The sequence below is a fragment of the Pogonomyrmex barbatus genome, unplaced genomic scaffold (genome assembly GCF_055798465.1).
Source record: "Pogonomyrmex barbatus isolate J1 unplaced genomic scaffold, ASM5579846v1 scaffold3, whole genome shotgun sequence".
NCBI classification, from domain to species: Eukaryota; Metazoa; Arthropoda; class Insecta; order Hymenoptera; family Formicidae; genus Pogonomyrmex; species Pogonomyrmex barbatus.
In genome coordinates this window covers 11617883-11643994 of record NW_028297127.1, presented here as the reverse complement: position 1 = coordinate 11643994, position 26112 = coordinate 11617883, and the positions used below count along the sequence as shown (strand labels likewise).

The 26112-nt window shown below is 45.8% G+C and overlaps 1 protein-coding gene across 1 annotated transcript in view; it reads left to right on the top strand.

Annotated features, from left to right (window-relative positions):
* The window catches only part of LOC148936072 (uncharacterized), a 39916-nt gene extending 19811 nt beyond the window's left edge, over window positions 1-20105 (top strand). Inside the window, exon 2 of the mRNA XM_089080090.1 lies at window positions 19624-20105. Within this exon, the coding sequence (XP_088936216.1) occupies window positions 19670-19999 (330 nt within the window). The 5' untranslated portion in view covers window positions 19624-19669 and the 3' untranslated portion in view covers window positions 20000-20105. The remainder of the gene's footprint in view (window positions 1-19623) is intronic.
* The last annotated feature ends 6007 nt before the right edge of the window (window positions 20106-26112 follow it).

Below are 26112 nucleotides of genomic sequence, written 5' to 3'. Positions count from 1 at the left end.
TCTCTCTCTCTTTCTGACTCTTCGTGCCGCGTCGTGACGTCCCGTTGCTATTCGCAAGCTCGCATATCGATAAACGACGATTATTAATGCGGAAATGCGGGAATTTTAACAAAATGTCGATTTAAAATAGTGGAATTAGAAAACATTTTCTATCCTTAGTATTAGAAAAAAGCAGTCGTGCGTGAATCGCGTTACATAATTAATGTTCTAATTAATTAGGAGAATTGCGGAGCGACATTGATCTTTATTTATTTATTGACCAATCGTGTCTATTTATCTGCGGCAAACCTTCTCTCCTTACTCGTTATTCAGCTGACGCTGCGAAAAATATTTGCTGGCAATTACCACGTGATTCAAGTACCGGCGAAAGAAACGCGGCAAGAAGACCAGCGAAGAATCCGCGCATATAACGTTGCCAAGATTTATTATACAGGGCGCGTGCATCGTGAAATTCCAGTCGAGATAATGCATACCTTCGTGTTTTTTTTTTCGCGTATACTTTTTCTCTCATTGAAAGCCGCTAAATTACAATCGGATTTCTTCTGCTCTACTTTTTACATCTTAAAAATTTTGTCGTACGAACGAATATTTTGAAGAATATCTTTAAGAATATCGAACGCATGACGTACACGAAATATGTCACGCGTTCTTAACACACGAGGCACGTTTCTATTCAATTTATCACGAAAGTCCATTATGGCAGAATGAAGTGAAGAGTGAAGTTTAAACGTACTTTTTAGTCTTGTCCTTGTGACGATACAGCACGATCTTAAGACTTCTAGTCACTCGTATCTACTCACGTACCCGTCATGAAACCGGATGATACTATTTAGTTCTAGAACTGTGCGTGCGACAAGAGGCAGTCGACAATCTATTCTCCGAAACAATCGGGAAATTAATTTTTTTCGTCTTGGCAGTCAATATTCTGGATTTAAACTGTTCTTGAAACTGCTACGCACTTGTATCGTTAACCGAGAGATTTCTTCTGCAAACGTAACACTCTTGACATAACGGAATTGTTATGGCGAAAAAAGGTGGTTCTCTCGCGGCATAGCGAAATCTCGGCGTGAGGTCGTTTAATCTTTGAAAATACTCAATACTCTATTTTCTAAAGATTTTAATCAATAAAGTTCCAATATTTTCTCAAAAAAATTCTAGACTTCAATTCTACCAATTATATCGAAATTCTAAAAACGGAATGCCAGTTATACGGAAATTGTTTATGCGCCGTTTATATCCGACAAGCACATGCCGAGAGCAAATACCGAGTTGTAACGAGTTTGGACTTGCTCGCTCCCTCGAGACTAGTTAATTTCCCGGGTAAGTTTATCACTCGTAGACTCGTTTTGTCGGGAATCGCATGACTTCGTGGAATCACGTGGATTGAGAGTACAGAGAGAGCGGCTCAGCAGCCGGCGTTCTTCTCTTTCTTCCTCTTTCTCTCTTTTTAGAAAGCTCGCCACTTTGTAGTTTCGTAGAGAGGCGAATTCACCTGACGTTCCTTCGGGAATACTTTATGGAGTCGCCTTGAGACTCGGACACGTTGATGTTTCTAGCGGCTGCTTCGAATGCCGAGAAACGTACAGCGTGGAGCGCGTGTTGTAGGAGATATATAAAAGACTAGACACTGTTAATAAATTATATCTGTTACATCAGACATTGCGGCATCAATTTGCGTGAATGTGTAAATCGCGCGATACAAAATGTTATATAAATATATAAAAAGGTAGCATTATATATATATATATATATATATATATTTTTTTTTTCACAAGACCTCAATTTGTACGCTTACATGTAGGATTAGCAACTGTTTATTTTATCCCACAAAATTTAATAATAAACCAAGATTTTTTTTTTTTTTTTAATTGATTTGCGAATTTTCCATCGAATCGCAACTTTGTTCGCGGTACGAAACGCTTGAACTGTAACGGATAAGATGTCTTCTTCCGCTTGCAGCGTATCGATAAGCAAACACTCGAGCATAGCACCGCCACGTCTCGACCCGTTATCTCTTATCGCTGTTGATCCTCGGCCACCCTCGACTCGATGATTCCACACGAAAGATTGAACCGTAAAGATAAGATCCGTATTTCTCCCTTATTTCTCCGTAATGATCGCGGAGTCATTGAAATCGCGAGTCGTATTATTGTAAGCATTAAGGAATACTTCTCTCGCGTTATATCCCCCCGCATTGCGTATTTACGGCGCGTAAAGGACAGAGGAAAAGTCATTTCTCAACGTCGTTCCCGCTGGATAACAGTGATTACGTTTGACCGGCACTTTAGACGGCGGCTCTTCACCCGCGGCTCGAATCAATCAAAGCCGGTATTTACATGGAAGATTATAGTTATGTCGCGTCGCAAATCCGTAGTTTCGTCGCGCGTACGTGTGATAATAATTGCGAGTTCGTAGGTCACGCCAATCGGCCGATAAAGATTCCCGCCGTGATAATCGTTCACTGTTCTACACCGTTCGTGGTGCTTAACGGTGTTAGGGACTTTCTCGCCGATTCAGCCGAACCCTCCTCACCCTCCCCCGAAGAGCGGAGACTCGGATTATAAAAGGTCATCTGAATCGTCGTTGCCGACGACTCCCGCGACTCCGACGTAGGTCGTAGTTAATCGCGAATCGACTCGTGCAGATGTCGTTAACCCGTTTCACGAACTCCACAGGAGCGTTCCTCGCGGAAGGATCGCGGCGCCTCATCCTGGTCGGTCGCATCCCCCGGCATCTTGGACATTCTCACGGTGCGGCCATAAAACGCACTACGTGATTTCATCTTATTTCCCTCATCGCTCGACATGTGTCCGCGTTTCCCGATTCTCTGGAACAAGAGTCGGTAGGTTGAAATCGTTCGGATGGATAGAGATCCCTTCCCGGGCATATCGAAACGATGTTGCATTAAGCATATTAATAAGTAGTCAGAGTGCAATTTCAGGCTGTCACACGGTTAAGACGATCGTGGATATAATAATCCCGCGGAATCTGCGTACACACCACTTTCGGTAGGATACACGTTTATCGAACCCTCGCGATCAAGTTGAAACTAGTCGCGAGTTGAAAGGAATCGAGCTGTTTATCTAGATCAATAGTCGAGTTTATGCTCGCGGTCGTTTCAACGTCGGCGTCGAGAGTCGTTGATCTTTACCTTCCCCGTATCAGACGTTATCGATCTCGATCTCTCGCCTGTGCTACGAGAGTGACGCTCAAGTGCGTGTACAACGTCGTGCTCCCAGCACGTAAACTGCTCTTTACGACCTGCCAAGACCTCGCCTCTTACCTCAATCATCCGGTTACCGGTAATTACGATCGTCGATCGTCCAGAACCAATTACGTCGGCAATTTTTACCGGGTAATTCGATCGCCATCGCGAGAGAAGAAGATCCACGCGATGCGTAGCCAATAACCGGTACGACGTTACATTATAGTGGGACGATTATTCGATTTTCGCACCGGGGCGATTGCCTCGACGCCGCGCCGCCGCCGCGCATACGAGAACACGTGACGCTGCTGGATGAAATCATTGAAATGAACCGCTTCCTCGAGTCATCGTAATCATTTCTTACTCCTCGTTAGAATGAAGAGGATATTACGGCGAGAGTTACGGAAAGGAACAAACACAGAAGAAATAGCAAGTCAGTGTTGCTTCGTAGAAACGCGAAACGATGTATCAATATTTGTTTTTGTATTAACGGAAAAGAACCGCTCTCGAATTTAATGGAGATTTGAATTAAAATCCTGCCGAATTAAAAGTAATATTTAAGGTCTTGAGAGAAAGTTGACACGTCGAAATCACCGTAGCCAATTGAGGTAACATCGGAGAAAGAGTCATGAACGGGAGAACCATTTCTCGCCACGGATGATTTCTGGCTCCGTGGCGATTAAGCCATTTGCACAATTGGTTTCTTCGATGGGCGATAAACCAGTCGTAGGTTATCCGCGAGTGCAATTGGCATCGCCATTAAGTCGCCTCGTTCGAGAGCCACCTTCTTGCCGGTCCTCCTCGCCCTCCGTCGCTCGGTGCGAAGGCCGGGGCGCATCTTTAACGAGCCTTTTCTTTCGTCCTCGACGACGAACAATGGATATCGCGATGGCCGGCGAGGGAGCTGCAAGAAACGTCGCTGCACAAATCCGATTTCGCGAAAAAACGTCCCGAGCACGACGATGTGAAAGACGGAGCGGAGTCGCGATGAATGCCGGCTCTCGGAGGAACTGCGCTTCTCGGAACGCGTCTTGCGCGCTTTTTCCGCGCTGCCTCTGGAACGAACCTTTACCTGGGACACAAGTATCTACGCGTATAAAAGGTCGCGTTCAATGCCGTGACGCTTTCGCAAGATCCAGATTGACACCCGAGGCGAATCGGCGAATCATCCGGTCGGGGAGGGGCAGGGGGGACAGGGGGGGGAGAGGAGGGAGTGCCAAGAAAGACGAGTAAGGATCGCGAATCGAAGAATCGCGACGTTTCTCTATCACTGATGGACGAGACTTCCCACTTTCCATCTTGGATCCGGAATTCGGTCCCATCGATATAACACGCGAGAGGCTCTCTCGTAACATTCACGCCCAAGCCGGACCGGCCATCGACCTCTCGCTCTCGGGCAATCGCCTATTTTGCCTGCTGCGTTTTACTGTATCGTTTTACGAACGCGAGGCGATGTCTCGGTAAGGTGTGCGAAAAACAAACATATAACCACGACGAAGATAACTAGAGGAAGGAGGGGGGGGAGAGAGAGAGAGAGAGAGAGAGAGAGAGAGAGAGAGAGAGAGAGAGAGAGATCTACCAGGTAGGTGGATCCCTGAACATGTGACGAAAGTGTGCGGGACATTGACACTCTTTCATGGATGACGTTCTCTCGTGGAAACAGAGAGTTCCTCGAAACCGAAAACCGCCGTTAGCCCGAGAACAGATAAAAATTGGGCAATGCGGAACAACGTCAAGTTAGCTACAGCGAGTTTACACACAACCAGTAGCGAAGTGAAGCGAGTGGCAGGTTACTTACTTACTTTTTTCATCAATGCTTATTTCAGAAAGCGCTTGTGTGTATAGTCCCGCGAACGTGCCAAACCAGGACCAGACTGAATATATGCAACGCTCTTAGTCACATCTCGCTAAAAATGACGCGCCTTTGCGCTTGAATGTCTATTAACGTCATTATACGTGACTGAGGCGATATATTTAGCTATTTATAAAAAAAGAGGAAGAGGACTCGTTTGATTTCTGAGGGACAGATATGGCGATTACTTAGATAATTTATAAGATACTTGTTAATCGTAATAAAAGTTTACAAGAGTCAACAGCTCGAGAGAGGACGTTTAGAAAACAGGACGGAGAAGCGGACGGTAGGCATCTCCCGTATCATTCGTGATTTCTCGGTAGCCGGTGTCGGTGAGCAATCTGATCCCGGGACAGCGGTTCGGAAGCATCGGTTGACAGTAAAATATCAGCAGGTACTACTCACAGTATGGCCGCGATAGGATCGGGAGGAGACAAGCAGGTATATATAGGTGCGTCGGGGAGAAGCGTCGGGTATATCCTCGATGCCTCCCCGTGATGCCAGTCGCGGGGTACTGTTAGCCACCGATGAATGATAACCGCATATCGCGATACGCGCGCGGACGATACACAATGGGGAGTAAAGGGGAGGATGTATTGGTCAGGAAATCGCCGCGGTTACGTTTCTGAAATAGAATGCGTATTGAATCGATAACTCAGCCACGCTCGCGGAACGCTCGCCCGCGATGTCGGATATTTTCGCGAGCCAAGTGCGTACCTTCAGCATCTCGATTAGGTTGCAGAAGATTACTTTCAGTTCGCGTACTTCGATAGAAAAGTAAAATGATGAACTTTACATCTCTCACGATTATTCCTGCACATTTTACACCATTGAGAAAAGACTAGTGTTATTTTTTTTTTTTACAAAGCCGTTTGTCATTACGTGACCGAGCGTCTTTTTTCACTTTATAAGTGTTTACTTATGCTTAAAAAAGAAATCGGGTACTCGAGATAGAGAGAGAGAGAGAGAGAGAGAGAGAGAGAGAGAGAGAGAGAAAGAGAAATGTGCTTGTGCAATTTCCGCTCGTCGATGCATAATGCGTGCACGTTCGACGAAAAGAAAATAGAGACGCGTACGAGGAGAGAAAAGCGCGATGGCAGAGACAGTTCGTCTACGGGATCCGCATAATTACGAGATCACGTCCGTCCGAGACGTCTTCGACACGTCTGGAGCCGCGCGGAGAGTCTGTTAATGTAACCTAAGGGCTTCCAGGTTCATTGTCACCTGGGCGAGAACTCGCCTTTGTTTACCTCCGGTAAGTGTTCACCAGTGGTGTACACTTATCGCCGTCGATCTCTTTGTACGGCATCTTTCTTTCTTACGCCGTCTGGTTAATGAACTGAGATCCGCCCCTAGAGATGACGATGACGATGACGACGACGACAACGACGACGACAATTAATGTTTCTTCTCCGCACAAACACGTTTCCCCGTCGTAATTTCGTTGTAATTAGGCATTGAGATCCAATTGCATGATTGTCCTCATCTCGTAATTAACAAGGTGGTGTGATGGCATCGCGTCTTCCGGTCTTCGCAGATCCTAGTTAGCGGAATTTTGATGTCAAATTAAGAAGTCGAATCTTTTTTCCTTTTTAAAACAGAGAATTAATATAACAATAAATAAACAAAAAAATTTGAAAAATTTATAATATTTAATTTATAATATTTAATTTTATTAATTTTTTTTTTATAAAATGCAATTTTCGATAATATAATATTTCGATATAATTCCGCATAATTGTACTGATTTCGGCGAACGAGTATCCTAAATTTATATTCTTGACAATTCTAAATTATAACCGGCTGTATTATTAATTTCACTCGGCAGAGCGGCGTGAGAAAGACGAAAATGCAGTTTAAGGAACGCTCCCAATGTGGAAGTGTTTTAGAAGCACGTGTAACGACCTGGATTTGATATAACGGCACGAACCGACGGCGTCTTTCCCACTCTCTCCTTTCTCCCGTCCTCGTTGTATCTCGTGGGCTCATAATATCTAACGGGCTAGCTTATATGAGCTCGAGCGTCGCGCACGTACACGTACATGTACACCGAGTTGGAGCATCGGAAAGCCATACGCCGGTATAAAGACGAAAGTCGATCGTCGTGGAATCGCGCGTAAATTTATTCGCGTTGGATAATTGCGCGCATCGCGGCCGCGTGTGAGCCGTTTCTCATACCTCGTGTAACACACGCGGGATATTCCCACGCGCAAAGACAACGTCGGAAACATGGGTGCATATTTCGCTAACGCTCAGCTGATTTTAATTCCCGGCCGATAAAGACCCGCGATAATGTTCGGGCAAAAATAATTGTGACTTCTCGTGTTTAGCGGCGAGAGGCGAACCGTTAGTTCGACGCTTTACGGCGATACGAGAGAGATCCTCGGCCGTTTGCTTATCGGATCAATGCGCGTAATATTGATATACTCGCTCGACATCGGCCGTAATTCCCAGACACCCTGACACAAATCTCGATTTCTCCTTTCATGTGTTACCAGCTATGCGGATTCTACTGGGAAATGCCAACCCCATCGTCGGAATGCTTTAGTCTTATATGAAGTATATGGAGCATGGGATATCGCTGTACATCGTCGACTGCCTTGACTCTGTTTATTATCACGAGCCTGTTCTCGAATCGATCGTGCGGAATAATCGGTACCGTCGACAAAATGACTTTCAGACAGCGCGAATAGATCGATGTAAACAGCGAGTCCTTTGACGAACAGCGTCCTGAGTTCTCGAGAGAGACTTGAAAGAGAACGCGCGCTTTAATGTATTTGAATAAAGCATTATTGCTCTTCTAAATAGTCCTAAATGAGAGCTGTTTAGATTAGTCAAATTATATCTAGATTGAGGCTCGAGACGTTTAAGCTGCTATTAAATATTTGTATATGGATTGTCGAATTGAGCGTCCGAAGTTATCACGACGGATCTCCGTTCCTTACTGGGCGAGAACCACATCTCATCGGTGCCAAGTCCGCGCGTTTACGCACCGCCGTAATACTCGGCGGTCATTCGAGAAGTCACTTGAATGGACGCGCCCGGTATGTGTTCCGTATGTCCGATCGATTCCTCCCGATAGGCGCGATACGGATTTAGCCGGTGCGACGTTATATTTAGCCTGGGAAAGATCTTATCGGGACTGGTTAGACCGGCGCTATGTCCCTACGTAACGATTATGCCGCGCCGCGCAATCGCAAAAGTTCGATTCGGACGCGTCGTAAACCGGCTTCGATAGCCTCGTATAGGAGCCGTTTTAACGGGGATATCGAGAGTCATCGGGCATCGTTAGTCTCATGGGATTCCGCGCGATCTCCCTCGTTCCAGCTTCATCCGACCAGTTTTGTACCTCGCGCGCTCATCCTCCTCGTCCTCCCCGTCCACCCAGCGAGGGAACGGCGAGGCATATTGCGGCGCGCTCTCGGTGACGATTATTTATCTCGTTAATATAATACAGATTATTTTACTCTAAGATAAGCGATGTTGAGCGTCTTATTAGCGCGTGTTTCTCACGTTTCCGTACCGCGGTCGTTCGAAGAAGTATACGAAGCTAGGTAATGCCGCGTAGGACGATAATCTCCATATCTGTAATGTCATAACAGCGTGGAAAAATCACATTGAGCACGACTGAACTCGGAGTCGTGATAATGAATATTGATGCTCAAATTAAGTGCCGACTTCGAAGTGTTGTACTTTGATTTGATATTTATGATAAGTATCGAGAACTTTTTAGGTATCGTCGGTAATTAGCATTTAATTGAAAGACGTCCTTTAATAAGATTTTAAATTTGGATTAAAAATATATCCGATATAATTATTAGACAGAATAATTAAATAAACTTTTAATAATATCGAGTGCTCTCCCCCTCTTTCTTTTTCTCTAAAACCAGAAAGTATTTTTAGATAGGATCTTATACGTATATAGTATCATTCGCTTCCCACCACCCAGCTAATCGGTATATGGACTGCTTGAAATACGCATCCCTCATAAATCCTTAAAACGATATTATGCACGCGAGCATTATGAAGGATAATATTGGTCGCACTTATTTTCCCGATAAGATTTTTCATCGATCTCGATCGCGCGTCACGATGGTCATTTAATTGGATACCGCCGACGACGCGGTGCGGCGGCGGCGGCGGCGGCGGCAGCGGCGGCGGCGGTAGCCTCCCTCTTCAGCTTCGTGCTCGCGACGGAAAGAACTTGACGGATTAACGATTATTCGCCCGAGGCTAATCGATTTTAATTTCAATCTCGCGCTACGCGGCGGCGAAAACAGCCCGCGCCGCCTCACCCGCCTCTCCGCCGCGGAGATACTCTCGCTCCGTACCTCCGTGCCTACGTTCGCGCTTTTCTCTCTTTTCTCACTCTCGCGAGGAGGAGAGGTCTGGCCTCTCCTTCGATTTTTCGACTTCACGCACGCACGGCTGCTTAACGAGCGGGCGCGTCTCTCCGACGGTGGCGCGTATGTCGCGTCGCGTTGCCATCGTATCGCGCGAAAAGCTGACTGGAAAATCATCCCATTAAGGCGCGTTAAGCCCGTCGCCGATACGTAAAAATAACCGCCGGCAAATTGCGGCAGCGAGGTAGAGCGGGCGTAACCCCGCGCGTTACGTCTGACAATGATAATTGGACTCGTCACGTTCCCCGCGCCGCCCGTCCGCACGTCAATTTAGCGATTAATCGAGGAAAAATGTCCTCGGGTCGGGCGCCGAGTGTCGGTTTCGCAGCAACTAGCAACTATGAGGCACCTTGTCTGCGGAATTAATTTCTTGGTCCTATCACGCGTCGCTCATAAACGCAACGTGAGGCACGCATCGGGAACTTATCATCCTCGCTACGGAATCAGCCTTCACGTTCACGCCAACGCTCAACGTTTAAAACGCATCTGTAAGTCTCATCATTGTAAATTAACGTCGTCGGTTGTATTAATGTGCCTTTGTAAGTATCGTCGTTAATCGCTTTTATATTTCAAACTGCCCATCTAATTCCGTTTCCGTTTTTCCGCGGACTCATCATCTATCGGAAACCCGAACGCTGTGGCATTAGATAGGGCATATTCCGAATCGCTTCACCGGTCGCTCCGCAACGTTTAATCACGCGGTAATATCCCCGCGAGCCATGGCGCCGCGCGCGGGGGAAAAGAACGACATCATGAAACGTATCATTTTTACAGCCGCGTTTAAACTTTCGCTCCTCCTCTTTTGTCGCTTTTCTTTCGAGTTCTTCGGCTTCGTGGCCATCGGAGCGCGACGCGCTCCGGTCGGCCGTCGCTCCCGCGCGCTCTGCCCGCGCAAAATGATAACGATCTGTTTATACAACATGGCGATTTTTTCTCTCGCATTCTCGTCTAATTTCCAACGCGAAACCCAGCTAAAACAAGTATCCGGTAGCTGATTATCCTCCCGTAACCATAACACGCATATCATATTGAAAACTCGTTCGCTCGAGGCTCCGAACAGCGGCGCGGCGAACGGCGGCGGTGGAACGAGAAAAAGAAGCGAATGTAGTCTCTCCTCGAGAAGGGAAGAAGGCGAACAAGAGCAACGAGGCACGATGAAGAAGCCGATGCAGTCATGGTCCGATAAGCGAGTATCTATGCTCTGAGCGGGAGGGGGCGGGGAGGGAGACACTTTGCGCACACGGCTATCTCTCGTCTAAATATAGCTCGGGAGGATTCTAAAACTACGTTGCATGTATCCTAGTTACCCGAAGTACCTTCGCCGACTAAGGCATGCCGCAACCTTGCCCCGATCGTCATCAGACTCCGTGGAAAATCGCCGATCGGATTTTACTCTCGCTGCGCGAGAACTCCAGGCGATTTTAATCGGCGAGTATCACTAGATTATTTCTTCTCATTTATCGCCTATGAAGTTATTTTTCTCTATCTTTCTCTTTTCGATTTCCGGAAAATATAAGAGTGTAGATTTGAAGGTAGATTTGATTCATGTCGATTCGATACTTCTTACGACGTTCATTTGATGTCCAGATTACAGCGACGCTACGCGATCTCTTCTCCGCTTCGCGATCGCACTCGCGCACGCGAAGTGAAAAAAAAATCAGATTCTCGATTAAACCCGTTCCCTGACGTTCGCATCGTCGTCGACATCGGACGTTTCTTCGGTCATCGATCATGCGCGCGAAGAACTCGAATCCGATCTTTTATTTCGCGTCGCGCCTCGTCCGCGCTTCATCCGGACGCGGCAAAAAACGTGGAAGGAAGCTTTCAACCGACACACTGTTCCTCGCTGCACCGCGTGTCCGAGCTATTATGGTAAGCGAGCGTCATAGTTATTGCACCTAATAACACATGGTAAAAAGCAGCCGGACGAGATTCGTTCGCTCTACAGAAAGCTTCCTCGAGCCGCGCGCGCGCGACGGACGCCGCGTATGCGACCTCGCGATCGCCGATCGATTACGCACATCGCGCATCGCGATCCGCAACCTGATGAGCCTCTCCCCCTGATGAAGCGAGATGTCCGCGCGAGGCGAGGAAATTATTTTATGGCGGCAAGTTCCGCGATAGACAGCGGCTGATTGTATAATCACAGTTATTCGGACTCGCCGGTTCAAGAGCGACTCCAGATTACAGCATCAGAACTTGAACGTCAGGAACTCGCGGGATGAGATTTTACACGCACGGGAGATGATCTGAAAGTGTCTAACGAACGTGATGTGTTCACTTGCTCCGTTCACTATATACGCCCATGTTGGAGAACCGTCGAAGACCGGTACTTGTTCCAAGTTACAGAATGATGTTCCATATGGTGAGGAGCGATAAGCACGCGCAAAGATGCGGAAATCGACCATTTAAAAATCGCCATTTAAAAATTTTAATATATCGACGAGTTTGCGAGGGACCAAATGATTCTTTCGGTGGTGCACACAAAAAAAATAAGAGTAAAAAAATTTAAGGCGTATGATACGAGGAGCACCAACAAAAGCGTCTTTGTTCGTAGACATGTTATGCAGCTAATCGCTAGTAATTACGAGGACTCCAAGGTGAGTAGCTTGCAAACCGCGGGTAAAAAGTGCCACTTTTTCGTAAACCGTCATCGTGATCGACAAGCGAGCGCGCGACTTCTCCGGTAGTTTCATATAAACAACTTCCTTGATTTTAAATAAGCGTGCTGAGTGATTTACAATACGGTGTCCGTCGTATATTCAGTCAGGCCGCATCGAGTCGAGTCGAGACGAGTCGCTACGGATATGGTTAATATTACAGAAGAAAGTTACGACCGCACGAATTTTACGCGCGAACAAGTTATCACGTTTAAAACATGCTCGCGTGATGTAATGGGTGGGTATTAATGTATTCGTTGAACGGAGCGAGATATTTTTCTACGCGGCGTGCGGCGTGTCCCACGTCGCGTTTTCCGCGCGGGACGACGGGAATTATCGAGATGCACGTAGGTTGTAATTAGAATATAGCTCTTGTTGCTGCTACTCTCGCCTGGCGCCGCACAATGAGAGCGCCGATAACCCCTCTCGTTAGCGTTATCTCTGCATAACGGTACGATACAGATAGATTTTCGCGACGTTCGATTACGGAATCGCCGTGCCGGCCGCTCGTTGTGTCCGTCGTGTTCCCGCGAGATAACGAAACGCGCGCGTTGTGTTCCGCGCGCGTTCGCCATTCGTCGCCAATTATCTCCGAGTCGGTAAATCACCCGCCGACACTCGCTATTTGTCAACGGCGGCGGTTATTCCGGATAGCCGGTTTCCCGCGCGCGAGGGAATGGCGAGAGAACGATAATCACTTATTTCGACGTGTCAACAGGTTGATAATTAATCGTTTGCCTCGGCGGGTGGAGTGAAGAACGATCGACGACGCGCGTTGTGGCCGCCAATCGCGAGGCTAAGAAAATGGAGAAATCGCGGCGCGCTTGATCGATTTCGAGCAAAGAGATAAAAACCAAAGTGGTCAGAGGCGCGGCACTCCGACAGTGACTTCGCGTATGGCTCTCTCTCTCTCTCTCTCTCTCTCTCTCTCTCTCTCTCTCTCTCTCGGTGCGTCATGAGTTCGCATGAAAAAAAAATGTTACTCCGCGCGTCGCGAGTTTGCATGAAAAAAAAAAAAGAAAAAAAAATAGCTCGGTACGAAGATCGCATAAATCACGTCACCATGCGTGTGACGGAGCTAACAACGTTGCGCGGATGCAATTATTATATAGTATCGGCGATGGATCAAAAATCAAAACAGGTTTTCATCGCGACGGCGCTTCATCATTCGCGCCGCGGAACGCGTTTTCTTCGAAAACACATTCAACCCGACCGGCCGGGACACAATCTGCCATCAAAGGCGACGACAACGAGTGGCGAAAAATGAAAGGCTAAAACGAAGCCCCTTCGTAAAGGGACGTCCGTCGGGACGGACGATACAATTACACGCTATACATAGAACTACATGGGACATAAGTAACATGATTAATGGACGATAACGCAATTACGCCATGATACGCCTCGCGTGCATCATTCTCTTTCTCTGTCTCTCTTTCACCGTACAAAGTGCGTGTCGTACCGTTTCGCTCGGCCCGCTTCGTGCATGCTCGTTTTCCACGCGGCTTCGCGCAAAACGTCCACCTTTATACATCATCCGCTTTCGTTCCGCTTGTCCCACTCCTTTACCCTGGTTTCGATTCCATCTACCCTGTCCGCCCTTAATCGTCGCATTTAGTCTTTCGGAGATGTTGTGCAAAGGCTCACGCAGAATGGAACGTTATAGACGGACGCGTTGGTGAATCTGAAGTCGATTTTGCTGCGACAAATTTTTGTTAATGTTATAAGCGATTGAAAATAAAAAATCTCGCGCGGAAATTAAATTTTAGAGACACAAATATAGATGATAATCCGCGTCAGCAAAATTTAAAAAAAATAATAATTAGACTTTATTACTCAACACTTAATTAAATTTGGAGATTATAATAACAATTGAATATAGAGAAATTGTAAAGAATTGTCGAAATCCAAGAGAAGTGTGTAAGAACACGACTGACGCACGTGGAAACATGGATACCCGATTCTAGAGGATGTTTCGATATGATACGGTTGGATTATTTATATCTGTTGCGTTCCTGATAGATGTAAGTAAAAGCGTATGAGATAAGATAGATTACAGATTATCACGTTAATGTATCAAAACGCCAGAGGACTCGAACGTGGCCGAGGAGGATGACGCGGCGCGCTGCAGCCGCGGCCGCCAATGACGATGACTCATGCAAATGTGTATTCCTCGCGCGCGGATTCCGAATCCGGTTTTCTTTTCGTGTTAATGAATTCGCGATCGCCTGCAGTTGATTAGAACGGCGAGTGTGCGATCGGACGGTAAATTGCTAAAAGGAAAAGTCGCCTTGTAAATGCGCCAAGTTACATTCAAGGAAGTGTTAGCTTATTCTTTTATTTATGAAATATTAATATTTTTATATCTTAATTTTATAATTTTTTTAAAATTTCTCTAATATTAAAGAATGTCGTAATATGTTATATTTTTATAGTTATGTTTTTGATTTAACATTTATGAAATATGGTTTATGAAATATGATGACCGACGCATTTTGCTTATTCAGTTATTCATCGTTCTCTTTGGATGGCAAAGATAAATTTCGCCTTGGATGCTCGACCTTGTTTTGTTGCAATATTCTCGTTGTTTCAAAACAGATTCCAGGGCTAATTAGCGATTGGTACATTCCGGGAGTTTGATAGATCGCTAACCCTCGGCGATTATCGAAAGATTTTCTTGTTATTCTGGTGAGTTTTACGAATTAGAGAGAATAGATTGTAGAGACGTAGATGCGACATAAATATTCGATCGAAGTAAAGTCTAATTGCAATCATCTGAATGAAAATAGATAGATGTCTTTAGACTTCTTTTATAGACTCAACTCAAAACTTTTTAAGATTTTCATTCTTTTGGTTAAGAAAATTATATTATTTGTTCAAATAATTTTCATACGTTTTATTTTTTGATCGAGACAAAAGCGTATCATCTTTTGAAAAAAACACATTACCAGTTTGCTAAGAGTCTTTGATGAGAATCTGAGAGAAACGAGCGAAGCGGATGCGCCTGGATAAAGTGAGGTCTCTTCTTAACAGTTATGACAAAACTACTGTCGATTAGTAAAACTGACCAGCGACACGTGGACGAGCAGGTCGTAAAAAGATACGGACCAACGGGAAAACGCATTCTGTTATTTGCAATATGCATACAGAGACGGAAGGTTGATTGAGTTCAAAGCTGGAAAGGCGGAGGGAAAGAGAGAGAGAGAGAGAGAGAGAGAGGGAGGGGGAGAGAGAGAGGTCGTGGTTCCTGCTGCGATAACGAAATAACCCGAATGACCGAAGATACGTAGACTCGTTAACCCGCGTGCTCGACGAACGGTAACGACGATGCAACTTCGACGTTAGGCACCGCTAATAATTCTGACGCCCAATGACGATCGAATGCACAGACGAAGATCAAGTTAATGACTGGATTCATCATCGGCGATAGTCGCCATTCAGCGACTTGTCAGCCATGGACGTGGTCAAGAGGTCCTGGCAGGATTATAAGGCGGCTGGACGCATTGATTTTAATTCTATTATGCGTTTAATCATGCTCGTGTCGCGCGACAATCGCGACAAAATGAACGCGAGATTAACGCGATATTAATGAAGTTGGCAAATTTCGATTTTGCGTCAACAAACTGTTATTCGCTTCAATATTATGACCAATTAAAAACGAAAGGCAAGAAAATAAATATTAGATTATACGAATAAAGACGTACAGATTGTGGATTTTTTTCTTTAATAATAAATGGAAATTTTGTTTTATAATAATTGTTCTCCTTCAAAAATAATAGTCTATTTTTAGGTAAAAAGCTTTGATCGGCGTTGTTCAATATAATTCATAAAGTAAATGGGAATTTTTGACATTTGATTGTCTCGAATAATTGACTCCATTTCTACGTAACATCGGAATAAACAGAAAGTTTATTACTTTATTTTCCTGGATACGAGGATCGATATACATATTCGTCGAAGTATGACTACGTAATTGTCATCGAGGGTCTTGTCGAGCCTTTTTCTCATTGTGAACTATTTCACATTAACTTCGACGCTCTTGTTCTTTAAGAGGACACGACTTCTGGAAGTCGTTCGGGATGTGAGACCGCGCTGTTTCTGGCAAATCGCTAGGAATCAGAAGGCGCCTACTTTCTGTCAATCGTGACCCATCGTACCGTTTCTCGAATAACAATAGCTCGCCACTATTCGCCTAGCTGGTGTCCGATCGCTCTGGAACGAACTAAATTAACCGAGAAAAAAACTTTCCACTCGTCTAAAGTCACGAAAAGTATATTCCATTCTTGACTTGGCGACCTTGACTGAGCCGGGAGGCTCGAACGCGAGCAAAAATTCGCGACTGCGATCATCGTTATTTCCCGGTTTTGCAAGATCGACTCGTTACGAAAATCCCGTTGATGAATGTTCGCCGGGGAGTACAAGGCGAAACGCACATACGACTATGAACTCAGCATGACGCAGCATTCGCCGTAGATTTGCGACAACAGGAATTTCCATCGTGTCGTTAAGGAAAGAAATTTATCACGGAAAATCTACGCGAACCTGGAACTCGCGCGTTGTTATAACGGGACACGTATTTAAGTCTCCATTCACAGGACCGTGGACAGTCCTTGCAACGGAATCGGCATCGGCAAAATAAACCCGCGCGGGTTTAACCTTCTGCGCCATTAGATTCCATTAAATTTCCTTGTCCTTCCCGGAACGCGCGCGCATTGGCAAGCTAATGTAATTAGAGGGATAATTCGCCATTGCTTTACGAGTATACGAAAATTGGCGAGTATTAAATCGTGAGTCTCTATACAGACAGGATGTTAACGTGATCTTCACACCTCTCCTTAAGTGCTGCGGTCCTTATAATAAATAGCATCCATGTGAATTATCTCAATTAAAGATATTTAAATTATTCTAATTTAAGTTTGTCTTAATTCGTAACACATATTGAACTCCAGACCCCATAATAACACCGGTTTCGAGCCGCGATTTTTCTATTGTCCCAACGAACGTGCGACGACAAGACGCGGTTCATTCTCATCGGCGCACCTTTTGTTACTCCAGACAAAAAGCAATCGGACGTACATTAATTCCGAAGTCAATGCGGAGTCGTCACTTCATAAGCTTCGTAACGGGACACGCGTCTTAATACCCGCGGATGGGAAGGTAGCTCTCGTCGAGAAAAAAAGCGTCGGCTCTCCACGAGACTTTAACCTCGAAGCTATAACCATTAGGTTCCATTAAATTCCACCGATCCTCTCGGAACACGCATGCACTACCGTAGTTAGAAGGTTCTCCTGGCGGCGGGTCGGCGGCATTCCTCGTTCAACATCGACGTACATTGAGCGGACGTCGAGCCTCCCGACGTCCGTTCGTTTCGCGACCCGCTCCACGGTGAGTTTATGGAATCGCGCGAGCGTGCGCGCGCGCGCGCGCGCGTAAACGCTCCGGCATAATCCGTTGCAATCCGTGGTGCCAATTAAGCTCCCGTTCGTATCCCGATAACAATGAGCTTCGTTTCAATTAGCAGGGGAGAACGATTTCCGTGCATGCCGTCCGATATCAACGCTGCTGCATCAACGCGGAGCCGCCGCGTGTTCGTTCGTTCGCTGGACTTATGTAGCTTACAATCCAGTAAAGCGGATTGTAAACAAGATGGATAAGGCAGTTGAATTTCGCTCAATTTTTTGTTGATCCATATATACCATATATATATATATATATATAAACGTGCGAGATATTTATTTTTTAAATTTCAATAGTCGCTGTCGCTGAAAAAGTGTAACGTATTCTTTAATATACTTCTGAAATAATGTTTTAGTCATTGTTATTTTTTTCTTGATTTTTTATTTGCACTTTATATAATTTTATATTGCTTTTTATATTTCAAAATCTATATAAAAGAAGGCCAAAAGAATACATCATATGTCATATCTCCTAGACGCCAACTCTTTCTAAAACCAACAAAAAATTATTATTATTACCAGTAAAGTTATTAAACTCAAGGTATGACTTGACATACGTTGGCATTACGATTTTGTGAATTTCGTCAACATATTCATCACTTGCATTTCGATAATAATGCATATATATATATATATATATATATATATATATATATATATATATAACCGTCGCAATATCATAAGTAAATTTAATCTGATCTTATCGTACTAATTCTAAAATTATTAATATCAAGTTTGCACCGATTCTTAGTTTCCTTTCCGACATCAGGATGATTCGACGGTCCAACGAGGAAGCGGCGGACGAGTTTCGCGTAGGTGCAAACACGCAACACTTGAGCCAGTTATGTGGCGGAATCGTTCGCCGTAGACGGTAAAATAGGGGGACAAGTATCACGAGCGGGGTTTACTTTACGCGGGGATGTACCAGAGGTGATCGCTATGCTCGCACGCTTCCGCGATCGCCGATCTCGAATGCTGCTCCGTCTATCTTGGTCCCATGAACGCGGATGTATCTTGCGATATAATTGCGACGAGGAACAGAAGAGAAAGGGAAATCTACACCTTCCGGATTAGGCTGTCTCCGTTTACACGACAAGATTCTATTAAGATTCGAATGTAAGCAAGTGGAGTGACCGTTCACTGCCATTTTAATGTCACCAAAGATATATTATGTCTTTTATGTACACTTTGTTGCAGATAGTTTCTATCGTCGAAAAAAATATCATGGTAGAATCTGTAAGATATGCGCGTCGTGTATGTGCAACGTAGATACAAAGTTGTAGCACATACGATGCGCATTCTATTGTCGTCGTCGATCACACGGCGACGACACTGGTTATACAAGCCCGAGGATCGCGACATGCAACTTCATCTATTTAGGTTTTAGATGGTCCACGATAAGCTTCGTCGTCGCCGAAGCAATCTACGATCCCCGTTATCAAGGGGCGCGATTCCGAATGCTTTCAATAACCATGCGGGATCAATCGAGAATAGAGCGATCATAACATTTCAATATCTTTATTTCAATGCCCGTCCATTCCGTTCAGTCGCAATGTATCTTCCATCGTTACGTTCCAACCGCCTGATAGAAATGCCAACACGACGTGTATACTGGAAGAGATTTATACATATGTAAATGAGGAAACAACATATATATTCTATGGATTTTATTCGTCAAGTTCAATTTTTGTCTTTTTTTCTCGTGAAACTTTTTTCTTTTCCCTGAAATGTTTCTTCTTGCGGCATGCAACGGATTCCACTTAAGTTATCATTTTACTTTGCAAGGGCAACTTTATGTGTACGTAAATAATATTATTGCGCATTTTATTTCCCAGAATGAGAAACTAATTATATTCTAAAAATAAATATAATAATAATAAATGAAAAATAATAGATAATCTAAGAGTCACTTCTTCTTCCCTTTGTGAAGAGTTTACGAAAAGAAGAAAAAAAAGACAACGATATAAAAAGAAATTAAGTACATTACTAATGCACCTAATAAATCCTTTAGTTTCCCGCTATAAAAGCACGCGAACGTTTGTTTTTGCAGGCTCGGGCTTTTACTGAGCGACCAAACTACCGACGGCCGGTGCCTCATGGTGGGTGGTTCCTTGCGACTTCAACAGACCTTGACTTCGTGTGTCGCGCCGCTAGAAGAGTTTACGAGCCTTCGCCAGCCCGTCAAAGGTGGTAACATGACACTGATTACTATTTCACGAACTAAACTACACAAGACCACACGGCGCAGCATTCAGCAAGACCACGTGGCTCGGTGCGGGCCCCTTTTTCTTGGATCTTCGTATCATTCTTCCATCGTCTACGACCCTCTGTCAGTTCCGAATAAAACAGGATGTCCGACGAGCAACCACGAGAAGGGTCGCACTGGGAATTCTCAGAGTATTGTGTTACGGTCTGGCGGCATTTAATAATCCAGAACCTCGTTGGCAGAGGAACAGTTAGATCACAAATTGTAACTACTATCATATCCTTAACGATGTTAGACAGCTATCAAATAAATACTCTAATAAATAATTTTTTTTAAATAACTTTTTTTAGATGAAACGGACGGGACAAAAAAATTAACATTAATTCTATGTAAATGCTAATTTCGTCGATAGACTTGAATTCCAATATAGCTAATAGTAGAAGTCTGATTAGAACTCTGGCTCGAATTGAAAGCGAATTGCGTAACGCATAAATATAATTTAATGTGCTAAAGAAAGCTGAAGAAAACGGCACTGCCGCCTTCACCGTTAGCGATAATTCAAGGCGACGTGGTAATAGATAGACAGCCGGGCCAGAGATAGATTTTTAATGCTTCGTGCCTTCGTGAATCCGCCGATTCTAATTGCGGCACGCAACTGACACGAGGCGCGAAACGAGGAAGTGAACTGCTGCCCGATTCTCGTCAACGATTTCGGGTCATTAACCTGCCGCCGCTCGTCGCGGCAGAGGCCGGGGATTAAGAAATACCATATAATTCTTTGAAAAGGACTACCATCGCGGTAATCACCATTCCTCGTGCTTGCGCACATCACCCAGAACTGCAACCAGAAGGAGGTGGTTGACCCGCCGCGCCGGCGCTGCGCTCTGCGCGCGACTCACGGCACGGCTCTCGCCGAGATATCCGTGGAGAAGAGTGACGTTCTCTCTAATTTTTTAAGAGATTGGCTCCTCGCGCCGCGCATGAGGGATGTCATTTAGCGGGAAGTAAATCCTGAAACCCCGGCATACGGCGCGGACAGCTACACACGTGGCGTTCGGGATATTTTGAAATTCAACGTCCCTCGCGCGTATGCGAGTTGTAATCAAAATCACTGCCAGGCAAATTACACGTGCTTTCATTCATGTGGATGACGTCCCGCCTAATTACTGAATTAATGTGTTCCCGCTTCGGGGGATACCTCGTGTAAATCATTTCTCCTGTTTCCGCCTTGAAGGGCCTTGAAATCCATCACGCGGCCAAATTTGACTCGCGAGCTAACGTAAGTTACAGTTACGAAAACGTGTCTTTATCGCGTTAGGGAAACGCTTTGGAGCGTTTAATTTTCCGCGTTGCTCATGCTACTATGTAGCGTTACATCGAGATACAAGGCTCGCGCGATTTACAAAGTCGGTTAGCGTGGCACGACACGCAACGTGTGAAGTTTCAATCGTCTAATTCAAGTCGAACACGAAATCCGTCGAGGAGGATCGAAGACCAACGGGAAGGACGAAGGATAATCATTCGTCGTTCTTTCTCTTTCTAAATCAGTAACACGGTTTTCCAACACGTATAATCATTTTCCCGTGTGCGACTCGGGGCGCAAAACGCCTCGCTCTCGAGAATTAAATTCTCATTACATCGTACGCGCGAGTATCTCTTATCGTTGAACTCGTGTAAGCGCCGAGGCACTAACGCACTCGCATATCTTTTGCTTGCGCATCACGCAAGCTTCATCAACGCGATTTTGCGTGCATGTGTGTGCCTGCGACATAAACACTGATTATCCCACCTAATATCATTTTTGTACAATCTGCCGACGTCGCTGGAAATCTCGCTCGGGGGAGTCGACTGGGAATCCCGGTGTGGCTGTGACAAAGTCTCGCCCGACAGCAGTCCTGTCGTGTAACTGTTGTTGTTGACTCTCAACATTATCCGCCCAGCGCAATGACTTCGGAGGAAGAACTGTTCCGGCACCGAGAAAAATACATTGTTTCCCGGATAACGTTTCGTCGCGTGTGTAGCCATTGTCCTATTAAGATATTACTCGTACGTATGTACGTACGCATGAGCAGGAACGACCGTCTTCCGGCACTTCACGGCAGCCTTCCTCCCGTCAAATGTTCCGTACAAAACGTTCGTTGTCCTTGGCGCGCGCGTGAAGATACGTGGGAGACGGATCAACGACGAGGGAGGTTCAACGTCGCCATCAACAATCGGTATTTATTGACCAAACGTCGACGACGGTACGCGTCGTGACGTTTCCCAGACATCCATTTCAGAATTTATCTCGCGGCTTTTGCCGCCTGAAATTGGTTCCGAGTAACAGCCGAGAGCCTAAGCTATCCTAGAAGGGCCCGCTAATGGGCTAAGTTGGGTAAAAGTGTCCGCGCACGCAGAATGTAACTTCCTCGGACCGAACAAACGAACGTAACGAGGGAACTTTGCGTTACAGTGTGTCGCTTTGACTAGAATCGACTTGGCGCTAGTCTGTATCCGGAGAACGTTTCATTCTCCATATTTAGGGCCGGTTTCACCAACGTCGTTCTATTCAGCAACGTCCGTTTATTTTTTTTCTTTCGTTCCCGACGTGATAATTCAACCAAACGTAGCCGCAGTCCTTAATCGTTTCTCCATGCAAGTTTTCCCACACTGAAAAGCGTCACGAATTTATGAGTCGTAAACATGACTATAATACCGTTCCCGATCTTCGCGCCATGCAATGAGTAATCGAGTCGTGAAACCAAAGCCGATAATTAACCGATGTGCTGTAATCAATTGCGTCCTTGGCTACTAGGTCGAGCTCGATGATCATCGATGATCGGTGGAATCCAGTAAATTCGTCGGCGATTATCGAGGAACGATCGAAGACTCAAACTTTCATTTGCCGATGTCTGCGTCATTGGATAGAAAGTATCAGTCGCCATCATTCGATGGAGTTGATTGATCGTAATCATTGTAAACACGAGACACGAGTCGACGATTACGTCAGCGGCAGCAGCCGATGATAACGATCGGCGTAAGTAATTCCATAGCATCGTGATGTATTCGACTGAAGAATAACGTCACTCTGTAAGTCAATTTTCTCTTGATTGTAGCCGAGACATGTGCGTAGCAAAAAGGTTTTCCTTGATAATAAAAATTTCATCGTTTCGGACGTTCAGCCAATCGATTGAACGTAAATAAAAGTAGAAATATTTATTTTTGCTACTTTTTGAATTAGCGTTAATATAAGTGCAAATGTTTACGGAAACGTTCAGGAATTCTAATTGTTAAAGCTAAGCAGGAACCCACAATGAGATCAGAGATCGTTAAGGAAGTCGATGCGCGCGGGAGAGCGATGCCCTGGAGTCGTTAAGGCGCATACGAGAATCACCGAGTAGATATTTTATCGAAAAAGGAAAATTCCTCACTTACGATGTAGTATATATATTATATACTTTTTTTCTAATTATCATCGACATACTTTTTCTTTCTACTTTCCAATTGATTTTAATTCAACATCTCGTTCTAAAACCGACAGAGAATGGCTTACTTAATTCAATTATCTTAATCATATCCAATAAAAAAAAAAGAATGAAGAACAAATCTGAAAAAATTTTTCTTTTTTACACTATGATTAAAACTTTGTTTCGCATGATCAAGAACGCTGACGGCGTATGCTAACGTCTAATCGGTTCAACTTTGATCTTGATCCGACCCCGACGCGGTCTCATTACGCGTTGTTCCACGGCACGGCACGGCATTAAAACATTGCGTAATAACGCCCGGGTTCTAATCGGGACTCTAATCAAGGCATAATAGACGGTCGCGATATGGCAGACGGAGGCAGGATTCGATCCGTTACTCCTGCCTGGGCTGACGAGCAAATTTACAACGAGGTGTATCCTTCCGTCCTCGGGATAGGCGACCGGTAATATATCATATTCCAAGATTCATTATCTCCGGATAATGCGCCTCGACTACGCGAGTGCGTATACACGCGTGCGTACGTACGTACGTGGATATATATCCTGGAATCCACCCCGCTGCTAATACCCTTTATTATCTCTGGACGATCCCTTTTCCATGCCGCTCAGGATACCAATTAGCGCGCGTCAATGTTGCCCGACGCGTACGTCGAGCGCGCAGCTCGTCGGAAGCGTCGTAAGACATTCCGCGAGAGGGTCTCAGGATACCTCTCCGCGGGCAACCGCGTCCTTGCCCGAGGCTGCGCACGAGTATTTATAGGCGATGATATCCTAGACCTCCTCTCTTGTCTCTGCCTTTTCTTTTCTTTGCGGAGCTCGCTGCTGTTTCTTCGTCATCATCGTCGTCATCCCCGCCATCGTCGTCGACGACGCTCTTCCCACCGAAGGCGCTTCTCTTCCCGGTTTCTCATCTTTTCCCACTTGCTATCATCTCGGTGAATCACCGTGCTATCGGCCGTGGCGCCCGTCGTCCTGCGTTCGCCAAGGTATTCCCATCATGCGAACGTGTCAGTTTCATTCACATGCCTCGGAAAAAAGCCAATTCCCGCCGCATGGAGGCCGGATGGCGTCGGGGGAACACGAGTCCTTTGATCGCTAATAGATTATATTGTATGACGATGCGATATGCTTTCGTCCGTTAATACGTTTACGTTGAGCGAGACCTCCGGTCGAGAGGGGAGAGGAATACCGCCAGCTCGAGGTACGGAAGTTCGTACGTGCGTCTCGCTTCTTTAACTCCTTGGGAACCGTCGCTCGTCCTTTTTCGCCGATGTAATCGACAAATAGAGCTCAGATCCCAATGAGACGTTGGCGTCACCTCGCCTCGCAAAATTACTTTAATGGAGCGATATTAGTCGCATCGCTTCTCGTTAGTCGTCGGGGAAATCTGTCACAAAAGGTATTACTTCCGCGAACGTTTCCTTGCCATGGGCGCACGCCTCTCGCGTCCACGTCAATGGCGCGGGACGAAATCCTCGCTGGGCACTCGAGGCACGACGTGTTTTCCGTCCGCTCCCGGAAAACAAAGTTCTCAATTAGTCGTGAGTGCCATTAGTCGCGGGACGGCGACGCGGAGAGGAGATGGCCGGTTCGCTTTCCTGGCGAGATAACCCGGCGCGAGTTGAACGACACAAGATGTACACCGGATGTCGTCCCTCTCCGACGCTTTGTTTCCTCTGCCTTGTTTCGAGGCGTGAGTTCTCTCGACCGAGGGAAAAAGACAACGGACACATTGTGTGCCGTCGAGCAATGTCGAGGTCCGCCGTCGGCCATTATTGGACACTTTACGCGTAAACTCGCGGGCCATTCAGCGAGAAACAAAACACGCCTAGCTCTCGTCAAACCCCTGAGGCATTCCGAGCTGATAGCACGATAGTTTGGGCGATACTCACGAAGCGTATTCGCGCTTCCTTATTCCCTTCTTTGCGGATTTACGTTCCAAAATAAATCTACAACGTCCACTTCTTTATATTTAGACTAGAGAAAACTTGTTATTCTCGTTAAGAAAGAGGAAAAAAATGTGCTTCCCGCGGCATTCATAAATACAGTTTGGCAATGTTATTCGCGGTATAACTCGTTTTACCCCGTGACACGCACGACACCTTTACGGCATCGACTTATAACATATTCCACTCGGCTTGTATGTACATAGGAAACGTGTTTTTGACGAGCTGATTTTGCATCAGTGGTCTGTAGCGAAAAATTTGACAAGCGGCAATCTCTACGGCGCGAAGGCAATTAAAGTGTAATCTTCGGGTTCATTCCCTCGGCGACGTTCGAGGAGAAGACGGACGCCCGAGAAGAAGAACTCCACGCAGCGGAACGCAAACCGGAGACCGCGATTTGCCTTTTCCCGACTCGGAGACGGAGGGTTGGAGGATGACGCGGCCACGCGGGTATCGTCCTTTTCGAAACGGAAATGCCGAATGACATCACGAACCGGTCAGCGCGATCGCGGAGGTTGCAGCCATCCCCGGGTTCGAGATTCGTCGACGATGTCGTAGCTCGGGATGCGATTGCGATCTCCGCGTGCGGCGCTTCTTTTCTTCCTCCTCTTAGGTCCGCGATCGTTTGCGCGATCGTCGTCGCCGCGCCGGGAGGATGACTAAACGTGAGAAGGATCCTCCTGTCAGGCGCGAACGGTCAGGGACGGTGAGCCTCGCGTAGCGTCCGAGAAACGAAGTCGGCAACTCGAAAAGAATGGAGCGCCCCGACAACGCATCTGGACAATCGTTTTGTAATACTCGAAAGCGTCCCGCTGTGAGGCGGGATTTAAGAGCCGATTTACAGCGACCGATTCGCGATGTAACACTGTGATACATTAGATAATACGCGATCAATTTGGAATACAGAAAGATTCTCGAAG